Source organism: Palaemon carinicauda, chromosome 13 (assembly GCF_036898095.1).
Source record: "Palaemon carinicauda isolate YSFRI2023 chromosome 13, ASM3689809v2, whole genome shotgun sequence".
Classification (NCBI taxonomy): Eukaryota; Metazoa; Arthropoda; class Malacostraca; order Decapoda; family Palaemonidae; genus Palaemon; species Palaemon carinicauda.
In genome coordinates, this window is record NC_090737.1 from 97608404 (window position 1) to 97620800 (window position 12397).

The window sequence follows — 12397 nt, forward strand, 5'->3', positions numbered from 1 at the left end:
CGAAATGGGTAGTTCAGTTGTCGAGGAGCTCACGAAATGGTATTGGAAAAAGCGTACAAGGAATCACAGACGCAATAGAAATACATGAATAAAACATGAATGGCAACTAAAGATCCTTGCTCGCTGATTCCCTATCAACTAGGCAGACGGAATATCTTAGTTCCTGCTTAAAGAAATCGTACTCTTAGCTGTAGATTACTTGAAAGTATATCTACACGTAAGAGTAAAATAAAAGCTAGTGTTATAGACTCGCTATGATCCCTTTTTAAGAACAAAATCATATTGCTGAATTTAGACATGAAGATAAGGAACTTGATATGATCATTTCATAAAGTATGCTCGTTGAAATCTAGATGGAGGAGGAAGATATCTTGTTTCTTCTGCTGACGACAACTATTCCTTAAAAAGAATTCATGTGCTGTCATTTATAATCCCTAAACAATTATTTTTTTCCTTTTTTATAGTAAGAGTAAACACGAGCTCTTGTTTTCTAATTCTTAATGAGGCATGAAAAACAAGTGGCCTTAGAAGGCTCTGTGATGCAGTGTCTATCATTTGGCTTGTATTTATAATATATCAAAGATAACATCACGACATTAATTGTTCTTAGTAAGCTAGCATTTTGAAGAGGTTAGTGTGTGTGTGTGTGTGTGTGTGTGTGTGTGTGTGTACATCTGGCCGACAGTATCTTGGAATTGAGTTTATAGACTTTCATTCTTTGAAGAAGACGTAGACGACAGCTCTTGCTTTCTATCTCGTCCATCAGCTCGTCAGCTTATCAGTTTTCCCATCGACTGAAGACATTGATGTTTTTTTATTCTCAAGAATAATTTGTACATCTTCACTCTCCATTAACTGGTAATGAAGTCCTTGATACTATGAAGCCAGACAACTCTAAATAATTTAGTCAATCAATCAGGTCCTTGATATTGTCCTTCCTATCATCAATCTACATTTCTCTGTCTATTTTGCTATTAATATCTGCATGTCTCGGAAATGTGTATGCTATGGAATGTCTCAGGAACTTGCCTTTCATATTTTGTTTAAGTGGATTTAAGACGTAATGGCCCTTTCCCTTCACCTTTATTGTTTATAGTGCGATTCAAAGGCAGTTTTGAATTCTGTCCCTTAACTGCTAAGCTTGGGAATTCTCATAATACTTCTGTTTTCACATTTTCAGGACTCCCATAGCCTTTATTATTATTATTATTATTATTATTATCATTATTATTATTATTATTATTATTATTATTACTACTAGCCAAGCTACAACCCTAGTTGGAAAAGCAAGATGCTATAGGCCCAAGGGCTCCAATAGGGAAAAATAGCCCAGTGAGGAAAGGAAATAAGGAAATGAATAAATGATCAGAACAAATTAACAATAAATCATTCTAAAAACAGTAACAACATCAAAACAGATATATTATTATCATTATTATCATTACTAGCTAAGCAACGACCCCAGCTGGAAAAGCAGGACGCTATAAGCCCAGGGGCCCCAACAGGGAAACAGCCCGGCGAGGAAAGGAAACAAGGAAAAATAAAATATTTCAAGAAGAATAACAACATTAAAATAAATATTTCCTATATAAACTATAAGACTTTAACAAAGCAAGAAGAAAAGAAATTAGATAGAATAGTGTACCCTCAAGCAAGAGAACTCTAACCCAAGACAGTGGAAGACCATGGTACAGAGGCTAATGCACTAACCAAGACTAGAGAAAAATGATTTGATTTTGATTTTGATTTTATATAAACTATAAAAAGACTTATGTCAACCTATTCAACAAAAAAAAAAAAAAAAATTTGCTCCAACTTTGAACTTTTGAAGTTCTACTGATTCAACTACCCGATAAGGAAGATCGTTCCACAACTTGGTCACAGCTGGAATAAAACTTCTAGAATACTGTGTAGTATTGTGCCTTATGATGGAGAAGGCATGACTATTAGAATTTACTGCATGCCTAGTATTACGAACAGGATGGAACTGTCCAGAAAGATCTGAATGTAACGGATGGTCAGAATTATCAAAAATCTTATGCAATATGCATAATGAACTAATTGAACGACGGTGACAAAGATTAATATCTAGATCAAGAATAAGAAATTTAATATACCGTAAGAATCAGCAGCTGAAGACCGGACAGGAGAACAATACTCAAAACAAGGTAGAATGAAAGAATTAAAACACTTCTTCAGAATAGATTGGTCATCGAAAATCTTGAAAGACTTTCTCAATAAGCCAATTTTTTGAGCAATTGAAGAAGACACAGACCTTATGTGTTTCTCAAAAGTAAATTTGCTGTCGAGAATCACACATAAAATTTTAAAAGTCATACAAAGTTAAAGAAACATTATCAATATTGAGATCCGGATGTTGAGGAGTCGCCGTCCTTGACCTACTTACAATCATACTTTGAGTTTTGTTAAGGTTCAACATCATACCCCATAATTTGCACCATACACTAATTTTTAGCTAGATCTCTATTAAGGGATTCACCATCCCCATTTCTACATTCAGGGAATGGAATTGATGCAAAGAGTGTAGCATCATCTGCATATGCAACAAGCTTGTTTTCTAGGCCAAACCACACGTCATGGGTATATAGTATGAAAAGTAATGGGCCAAGAACACTAACTTGTGGAATACCAGATATCACATTCCTATACTCACAAAGGTGCCCATCAATAACAACTCTTTGAGATCTATTATTTAAAAAATCAATAATAATACTAAGAAACGACCCACCCATTCCCAACTGTTTGAGTTTGAAAACAAGGGCCTCATAATTAACACGGTCAAAGGCAGCACTAAAATCAAGGTCAATCATACGAACTTCCTGACCACAATCAAAGGATTTCTGTGCAGCATTGGAGATTGTAAGAAGGACATCACTTGCTCCAAGGCCTTTACGAAAACCAAATTGCAAACTAGGGAATAGATGATTACCTTCAGAAAGCCTATTAAGACGTTTTGCCAGAAGACGTTCAAAAACTTTAGATAATATGGGAGTTATGGAAATTGGGCGGTAATCAGTTGGACTTGAACTACCTCAAGCACATTTACATAGTGGAGTAACATTACCAATTCTCCAACAAGTGCTAAAAGCTGCTTTTCTTGCTAACTTGCGCAAAATAACAGATAACTTTGGAGCTAAGAAATCTACTATCTTTATAAAAAAGAAAGGAAAAATACCATTTGGATCTACACCTCCATAAGCGTCAAGCTTCATCAACAGAGCTTTAATTTCACGAGATCGAAAAGCTAAACTAGTTAGTTTAGCCTCAGGAAAACAGGAATGAGGAAGTTCAAATTTTTCATTACTCTGTTTACTGTCAAAAACATCAGCCAAAAGGGTTGCCTTTTCCTTTGGACAGTGAGTGACTGAGCCATCTGGTTTAAGTAGAAGAGGAACTGTTGCATCTACACCCAAGAGTGCAGATTTAAGGGTAGACCATCACTCATGTTCCTGAGTTGTACTAGAAAGGGTTTCTTTTATGGTTAAATTGTACTCCTTTTCAGTTGAAGCATAAACTCTCTGAGCAAAAGCTCTAAGCTGAGTATAGTTATTCCACGTCAAATCTGATCTGTTACCCTTCCAAAGATGATAGGCCTCCTGTTTCTCTAAATAAGCACGTCTACAATCATCACTGAAGCACGGTTTATCCTTCACTCGGTACCTTAGTACACGAGAAGGGATACGCCTATCAATTATGCGGACTAGATTCTCATTCAAAGGGACAAAAGGATCATCACTACTATATAATTGGGACCAATTCAAGCACAAAAGATCATGCAAAATCCCATTCCAGTCTGCTTGAGATTTCATATAAATTTTACAAGAGTATGCTACATCAGGGACAGGCTGCTCAGTCTTCACTACTAATGAAATCAAGGCATGATCAGATGTCCCAGCTGGAGAACCAACCTTACTAGTTATAACACCAGGGGAGTCAGTGTATACGAGATCCAAGCAATTGCCGGACCTGTGAGTAGCTTCACTTATGATTTGTTCACAGCCTGATTCAGAGGCGAAGTCTGAAGCTCTTAAGCCATGACGATCGGTAGGAGAGATAAAACTTAACCACTCCCAATGGTGAGCATTGAAATCACCAACAAAGACAAAAAAAGGTCTTTCTATCATCTTCTTGTATCTCGGCCATCATGGTAAGAAGACAATCGAAGATAGAATCATCCGTGTCTGGATTCCGGTAGATCGAACACAAATAAAAGTTGTTATGCCTGCCACAAACTTTTATTACCTGAATCTCATGACATCCACATTGATAGCAGGACTTATGAGAAGCAGGGTACTCAGCCCTAATATGCACCGCCATTTCCCTGGCCCTAGGGATGGCATCCCGTTTCAACATTACTGGTTTCTTAAAACCAATTATAAGGAGCTCAGATGAGTGCCTCATATTAGAAACCAAAGTTTCTGAGCACAAAAGAATATCATACTGTCTGGACGCAACTGCAAGGTCTTGAATATTTGCATGATGACCACGAATATTGCAATACAGAAGACGACATTGACGAAATCTAGGACGTACTGGTCCCGGATTTCTCTCAACGTCTCCAGACAGCATAATTATTAATAGTAATAAAAGAGAGACATCATACTTAAAAACTAGATCAACAAGAATTATAACAAAAACAATATGTACTGAATCATAAATAAAGTGATTGATCAAACCCATATACTATAGTAAAAAGTCGGAAAAACTGGTCAACATGGAGGAGCCGATACACCATGCAAGGATAAATACCTTCCAGGATAGCTACTTCAACTGAAGGGAGGACAGTAAGGATGGTTTTGAGAAGAAAAATAAATCAGATAAGGAAAAGACAACATCTTGATAAACCACGAAGGATCCATAGCGCTTCTATTAAGCCTGCCCAACACATCATTTAGAAAAAACACGAGGAAGAAGAAGAAGAAAAAAGATAGAATAGTGTGACAGAGCGTACTCTCAAGCAAGAGAACTCTAACCCAAGACAGTGGAAGATCATGGTACAGAGGCTATGACACTACCCAAGACTAGAGAACAATGGTTTAATTTTGGAGTGTCCTTCTCCTAGAAGAGCTGCTTACCATAGCTAAAGAGTCCATTCTACCCTTACGAAGAGGAAAGTACACTGAACAGTTGCAGTACAGTAATTAACCCCTTGGGTGAAGTGTTTAGTAATCTCATTGTTGTAAGGTGTATGGGGAAAGACGAGAATCTGTAAAGAATAGGTCAGACTACTCGGTGTATGTGTAGGCAAAGAAAAAATAAGCCGTAACCAGAGAGAGGGATCCAATGCATTACTGTCTAGCTAGTCAAAGAATCCAATAACTCTCTAGTGGTAGTATCTCAACGGGTGGCTGGTGCCCTCGCCAACCTACTACCTACAAGAACGATATACACTGGCCTCTTCGAAAAACTAAAAGAAAAAGAAAGCCAACAGAAAAAAAGCCATCTAGAGATAAGCATCTGGGCAGGAGGGTGACGCGAACTCATAAAAGTATAATCAGACGGATGCTCTATCGCTCCTCTTGGATATGACGCTCTATTCAGTTTTTATGGCCTATCTTCTTTAGCATGATAGTTCCCCTTCTCCCCCTTTGGTTTTGGAGAGTAACAAAGGGATTTTAGGATGATACTATAACGTTTTAAACTTCAAAAGTAAGGTTATGTCTGGAAGTTTATCCTTTTACTTATTTGGCACTCATATCAGATTCCCAAGATCTGTGGATCTTGAGGACATGGAATTTATCTGGGTGTTCTGTCATAAATACTTTTTCCTTTCATTTTCTTTTGCCAATTAAAACAATAAGGCAACAATTTTACAACTGGGGGATAGATAAAAAGTACTCGGTCAATGAAGCAGGGGTAAACTGGAGAATTGATTCGATATCCTCTAGGCTTCTCGTCTTCGACTGCGCTGAAATCAAATTTCGAGTTTGCTTGGAGCCTATTCTTTGGAATTATAATATCGGCAAAACGAAAGCAACAGGAATACCACTTCCCCTTAGCGCGGCTTTCACGTGCTTACCCGTCTGCCTGAACTATCCAATCTTAGCAAAGTCACACCTGTTCCTGTCTCCAGGGTTATGTCACTCTGTGATGAAGAAGATACACTCCTTTTCCACTTTAGGGTCACTTTCACCTTCAAAGGAATGGCAGCTTCATCTCCTCTCCCCCACCCCCCAAGCCACTTGCTTGACCAGCTGTCCCATGCAAAAGTTATCCTTTCACCCGCTGCTCTACCTTTCACCTTTGATTCATTCTGATGTTCGCCCCTTTTAGTTAGGAGAGACGGTCTCTCATTCAGACTTCCAACTCCTCTTCTTGCTGTTGCTGTTTTTCGTTTTTACTTTATTCCTTTTTCTTCTGGAAATATCTAGTTTTTTTATACTTAATCTTCTTTCCTCTTTCGAAGTTTTTTTTTTTTTTTCTGTAGTTGATGTTTCATCTACGTCGCCATCGTCACCGTCGTCAAAGTAGTTGTTATTATTGTTATTATTGTTATTGTTATTGTTGTTGTTGTTAGTTGTTATTGTTGTTAGTTGTTATTGTTGTTATTACTACTATTATTATTATTATTATTATTAATTATTATTATTAGTTAAGCTACATCCTTAGTTGGAAAACAGGATGAAATAAGCCCAGGGGCTCCAACATGGGAAAATAGCCCAATGAGAACAGAAAATAAGGAAAAAAATATAAACTGTAAGCGAAGCAGTGAACAATCAAAATTAGAACGGGCAATTAGTAGAGTACATACCTTTGCCAACACCATATTAATTTGTTACAATGGTTATGCAAACAAATTGGATAATAATGACCGCATAATTACGAAACCTGCACATTTTGCAAGTTCACTGACCTCGCTAACCTTTGAACCGCAACTGCTAACAAGGGCAATGACGTCACTATATCATGTTGTATATCAGAAGACTGGCGATTGAATTAGACCTATGCACATTTTGGCACTAATTTAAGCAAATCTGATAAAAAATTGCCACAATTTAGCAAAAATATATTTTTGACCCTTTTGTGACCTTGATCATGATCATGTATATTACAAGATAGGTAATTGCATTATAAGGCAATTGAATTATACACATTTTGGCACTGTTTCATGGAAATTTGATGAAAATTGACCAAGATATAGCAAAAACGAGGTTTTTTACCTTTTCATTACTTTGACCTTGGATCATGGCCAATCATCGCACAGTTTCATATAAATTGGATAAAAATTGACCACAATGTGGCAAAAAGAAGATTTTGACCTTTTTGTGACTTTAACCATGTATACCACAAGATATGCAATTAAATTTTGCAAATTTGGTTATTTGTTTCCTGCAAATAGGATAAAAATTGACCACTATATGGGAAAAGACGTTTTTGAACTTTTCGATCCCTTGACCTTTGACCCAATCACTCCGAAAATCTAATCAAATTGTCCTTGGATCACAGGCAACCATCCCACAAAGTTTCATGTAAATCGGATAAAAATTGATCACGATATAGCAAAAAGACCTTTTTGTGACCTTAACCTTGACCCTGTTAATGTTGTAGATCACAAGGTATGTAATTAAATTATGCAAATTTTGGCAATAGTTTCATACAACTCGGATATAAATTGGCCACGATATAGTGAAAAGACTTTTTTTTTTTTTTTTACCTTAACCTTTGATCCAATCATTCCCAAATCACAAGCTAAGGAATTGAATTATGGACATTTTGGTATTAGTTTTATGTAAATTGGATAATAATTGATACGATATAGCAATAAGATGTTTTTGACCTCTTCGTTGCCTTGACCTTTAACTTTCAATCCCAAGATCTAATCAAATTGTCCTTGGATCATGGCCAACCATCCCACAAAAGTTTCATGCAAATTAGAAAAAAATTGACCACAAAATAGCAAAAAGAAATTTTTGACCTTTTTGTTACCTTGAACTATGACCCAATCACTCCCAAAATCTAATCAAATTGTCCTTGGATCATGGCCAACCATCCCACAAAAATTTCATGCAAATTAGATAAAAATTGACCACAAAATAGCAAAAAGAAATTTTTGACCTTTTTGTTACCTTGAACTATGACCCAATCACTCCCAAAATCTAATCAAATTGTCCTTGGATCATGGCCAACCATCCCAAAAAAGTTTCATGCAAATTAGATAAAAATTGACCACAAAATAGCAAAAAGAAATTTTTGACCTTTTTGTTACCTTGAACTATGACCCAATCACTCCCAAAATCTAATCAAATTGTCCTTGGATCATGGCCAACCATCCCACAAAAATTTCATGCAAATTAGATAAAAATTGACCACAAAATAGCAAAAAGAAATTTTTGACCTTTTTGTTACCTTGAACTATGACCCAATCACTCCCAAAATCTAATCAAATTATCCTTGGATCATGGCCAACCATCCCACAAAATTTTCATGCAAATTAGATAAAAATTGACCACGAAATGGCAAAAAGAAATTTTTGACCTCTTGTTACCTTGACCTATGACCCAATCACTCCCAAAATCTAATCAAATTGTCCTTGGATCATGGCCAACCATCCCAAAAAAGTTTCATGCAAATTAGATAAACATTGACCACGAAATAGCAAAAAGAAATTTTTGACCTTTTTGTTACCTTGAACTATGACCCAATCACTCCCAAAATCTAATCAAATTGTCCTTGGATCATGGCCAATCATCCCACCAAATTTCTTAAGATTCAGTGAAATCGTTTTTGAGTTATGCGAATCACAAACAAACAAACAAAAAAATATACGCCTATCAAAATAAAACCTTATGGCGAAGGTAATAACACATTTTAAGGATAGCAACATTTAATAGATCCTTCATACATAAACTATAGAAAGATACTTTAGTCAGCCTTATCAACGTAAAAACATTTGCTGCAAGTTTGAAATTTTTAAGTTCTACCGATTCAACTACCCGGTTAGGGTTATCAAATTGAAGTACTTACACTAAAAGGAGGGAGGTTTAAGGTTTCGTTTGATATGTAAAGCTAAGCGGCGCTATGTCTAGAAGTGGTTTGAAAATTAAAATTAAATTTGACATACCTGAAAAAAACTAGGTACCTCGACTTCATAACTCACTGAACGACGATGCAAATAAAAAAAAAAAAAATAAAAAATCGGAAATAATAGTTTCTATAATGAAACCGCCGGAGAACTCACTATTACCAGAGTTACTATATGAAAATACACACAGAACAGAAATAACAGTCCAACAAGGCACTATCCATACCTGTAGCTGGCTGACGATTCCATAGAGAATGTGACAGCGAATTCTTCTTCGTACCCAATACCTTGATACAGTTGTAGGGTATGGTAGGCTATTTGACTGTGCAAGGGGGAATTCACACTTACTAGGCATACTTCAAGTCATCCGTCAATGAAATGATCAAAAACCACATTCAAATTACTGCAATTTGAGCGTTTTCGAACACTAAATAAGAATGATCTCGACAGAGGACGCACGACATGACAACGAGTTAAAAGGACGTAATGTTTACTAGTCTTCTTCTTCCTTTTTCTTAAACCAAATGTGTTTTAGATATCGTTTTTCTTTTGTCTATTCATTATTCCAAATTGACTGTCTTCCTCTGGTGATTTCTGTTATTGACTCCTTTATCTAACTTGCTTAAAAGTTGTTTTTTTTCTCTTCTTTAGTGGTTGCCAAGCATTGGCTGCTCATGATTCAGCAGGTAGGCATATAGGCTCTTCAAAAACCCTCAGCCTTAACTCACTAGTATGGCGAAGTTTGCAGGTTTTCCATTTGAAAATAAAAATTAGCAGACGTTGATTTAACTTTATATCTTATTACTCGACAATTTGTTTTAATTTTTAATTTTTTGTTACTTGAAGGGTTTGACAAGAGGCAGCCGAAATCCCTTATCGAAATGAAGCTTAAAACCAGAAAAAAAATAAAAAATAAAAGAAAAAGCTATATGATTGATTCAATATATGGGATGATTTCAGTGTAACCTTAGACAAAAACAAAAATAAGTTTTTATTAGACAAATGAATTTAATACATAAAAAGCACAAACTTAATCAACGGATACTATCTTGGATCATTACATTCCCACAATCCGTTCATAACCTTAAGTACTGTTACTCATTGAAAATATATATATATATATATATATACACACATATATATATATATATATATGTACACACACATATATATATATATATACATATATATACATATATATATATATATATATAAACACACACACACACACACACATATATATATATATATATATAATATATATATATATATATATATAAACACACACACACACACACACACACATATATATATATATATATATATAATAGACGCTCCCAGAGGGAAATAGAAAAAAACCTACAGGACGATGGTAGTCAAGTACCATCCTGATAAGTGCCATGGGTCTGACAAAGAAAAAGAGAAAGTATACGAGATCATGCAACATATCAACTACTCCAAAGATGTTTTAAGTGACAACGAGAAGAGGAAAGGATACGACGAGCTAAGAAAATTTGTTGAAGATTTTGTGGAGAAACTTTTCGGAAATCCTAATAAAAAATGGTTTAATTACGATGAGTTGGATGAATGGAGTAAGATTTTAAAATCCGTAGTAGAGGAATTTTTCAATGATATCGAGGAATTTGTGCCGAGGGCCTTCAATGTAGGTTAGAGCTACTAAGAGACAATTGGAATGGCTTTTGACTTGGATGCTCAACTTGAAGGAAGTTTCCAGCAAGTGTTTAACTTGAAATAAAAAAATCCAAAAATATGTAAAAACTACAATATCCCCAAAAATATAAAAACCCATAAAATGCCAAATAAAAGAAGCAGCAGCAACAGCTGGAGGAGAAGGAGGAAGAGGAGCAGCCGTAGAAAAAAAAATAAAAAAAAAATAACCATACAGTCTAAAACAACAAAGAAGCAGCAGGAGGAGAAGAAGGAGGAAGAGGATCAGCTGCAGAAAAAAATAAATCCCCCCAAAATTTAAAAACTACATATTCAGAAAAGAAAAAGAAAATATAAGAAAACTTTAAAATCCACCCCCACAAAAAAAAAAAAAAAAACATAAACAGTAGCATGATGTTTCTTTAATAAAGTTTTTTTTTTTTTTTGTCTCCTACCTACTAACCTATTTTCAAGACTGGAACAGATATTTATAGTTTTCAATGGATTCTGCTTAATTGTGTCCGAACTGAGGTTATTTTCGGGGAGAAATTCTGCGCAAATATTTTTAAAAGGCTCCATAGATTTTGATAATCGGGAACACAGGATTTTTCGTTTGGTGATTTTAGCATAGCAGGATGAGAAGAAGAAGGAAGAGGAGGAGCAGTAGGAAAATAAAAATACACCCAAAATTTAAAAATTACAAAAAAAAAAAAACTAGAAAATCTAGACAAGGAAAGAAACAGCAGCAACAGCAGGAGGAGAAAAGGGAGGAATAAGAGGAGCAGCAGGAAAAAAAATAATCCAAAAAAGTTTAAAAGCTACAAAATGAAAAAAAAAATATATAGAAAACCATAAAATTTAAAAAAAGCACCAGCAATAGATGGAGAGGGAAAAGGGGGAAGAGCAGCAGCAGCAACAGAAAAAAATAAAAAAATATATAAAAACATATAGATATAAAAAAAGTAGTTGGACTATTAAAGATAAAAAAAAGGAACTGTTTTTAGAAGGAGGACATATCCTTTGATGCAGGTAGTGCAGGCCCTACAACATAGGATAAGGAATGGACACAATTGGAAGGATTAAGTGGTTGGAGAGAAAAGTAATTTTTTTTTTTTTTTTAGTACATATCCTTTGATGCGAGTGGTACAGGCCCTACGTCATGGGATAAGGAATGGACTTAGTTGGAAGGATCAAGTGGTTGGATTCTGGAAGAAGGAGAGAAAAAGGAATTTATTTCTTTTGAGGAGGTCATATCCTTTGATGCAGGTGGTACAGGCCATACATCATAGGATAAGGTATGGACTAAGTTAGAAGGATCGAGTGGTTAGACTATGGGAGATGGAGAGAAAAGGGAACTTTTGTTCTGAGGAGGACATATCCTTTGATGCAGGTGGTTTAGGTACTACATTGTAGTATAAGGTATGGACTAAGTTAGAAGGATCAAGTGGTTAGACTATATAATGTTGCTATGCAGTGACGGGGTTATCATCTTGAAAGAAGAGAATTTGATTTAATAAAGTTATCCTGAGAAAAGGCATTTCTCATAAGCCACTAGCTTCTAATATAGGTATATATAAGAAACTTTTATGTTGATATTTTGCTGTTATGATTTTTCATCCACCATTCCAGTTATTTTTTTTCTGTTTTCCTACGTATATTTGTTTTTATCAAACTTGGATAACATCG

At 35.3% G+C, this 12397-nt stretch overlaps 1 protein-coding gene across 2 annotated transcripts in view; it reads right to left on the reverse strand.

Annotated features, from left to right (window-relative positions):
• The window catches only part of LOC137652339 (E3 ubiquitin-protein ligase CHIP-like), a 335562-nt gene extending 326101 nt beyond the window's left edge, over window positions 1-9461 (reverse strand). Inside the window, exon 1 of one of the 2 annotated variants that reach the window (XM_068385687.1) lies at window positions 9270-9461. In XM_068385687.1, coding sequence (XP_068241788.1) covers window positions 9270-9398 — 129 coding nt within the window. In that variant the 5' untranslated portion in view covers window positions 9399-9461. The remainder of the gene's footprint in view (window positions 1-9269) is intronic. The other variant, XM_068385685.1, reaches the window with a different exon arrangement.
• Window positions 9462-12397: the final 2936 nt, after the last annotated feature.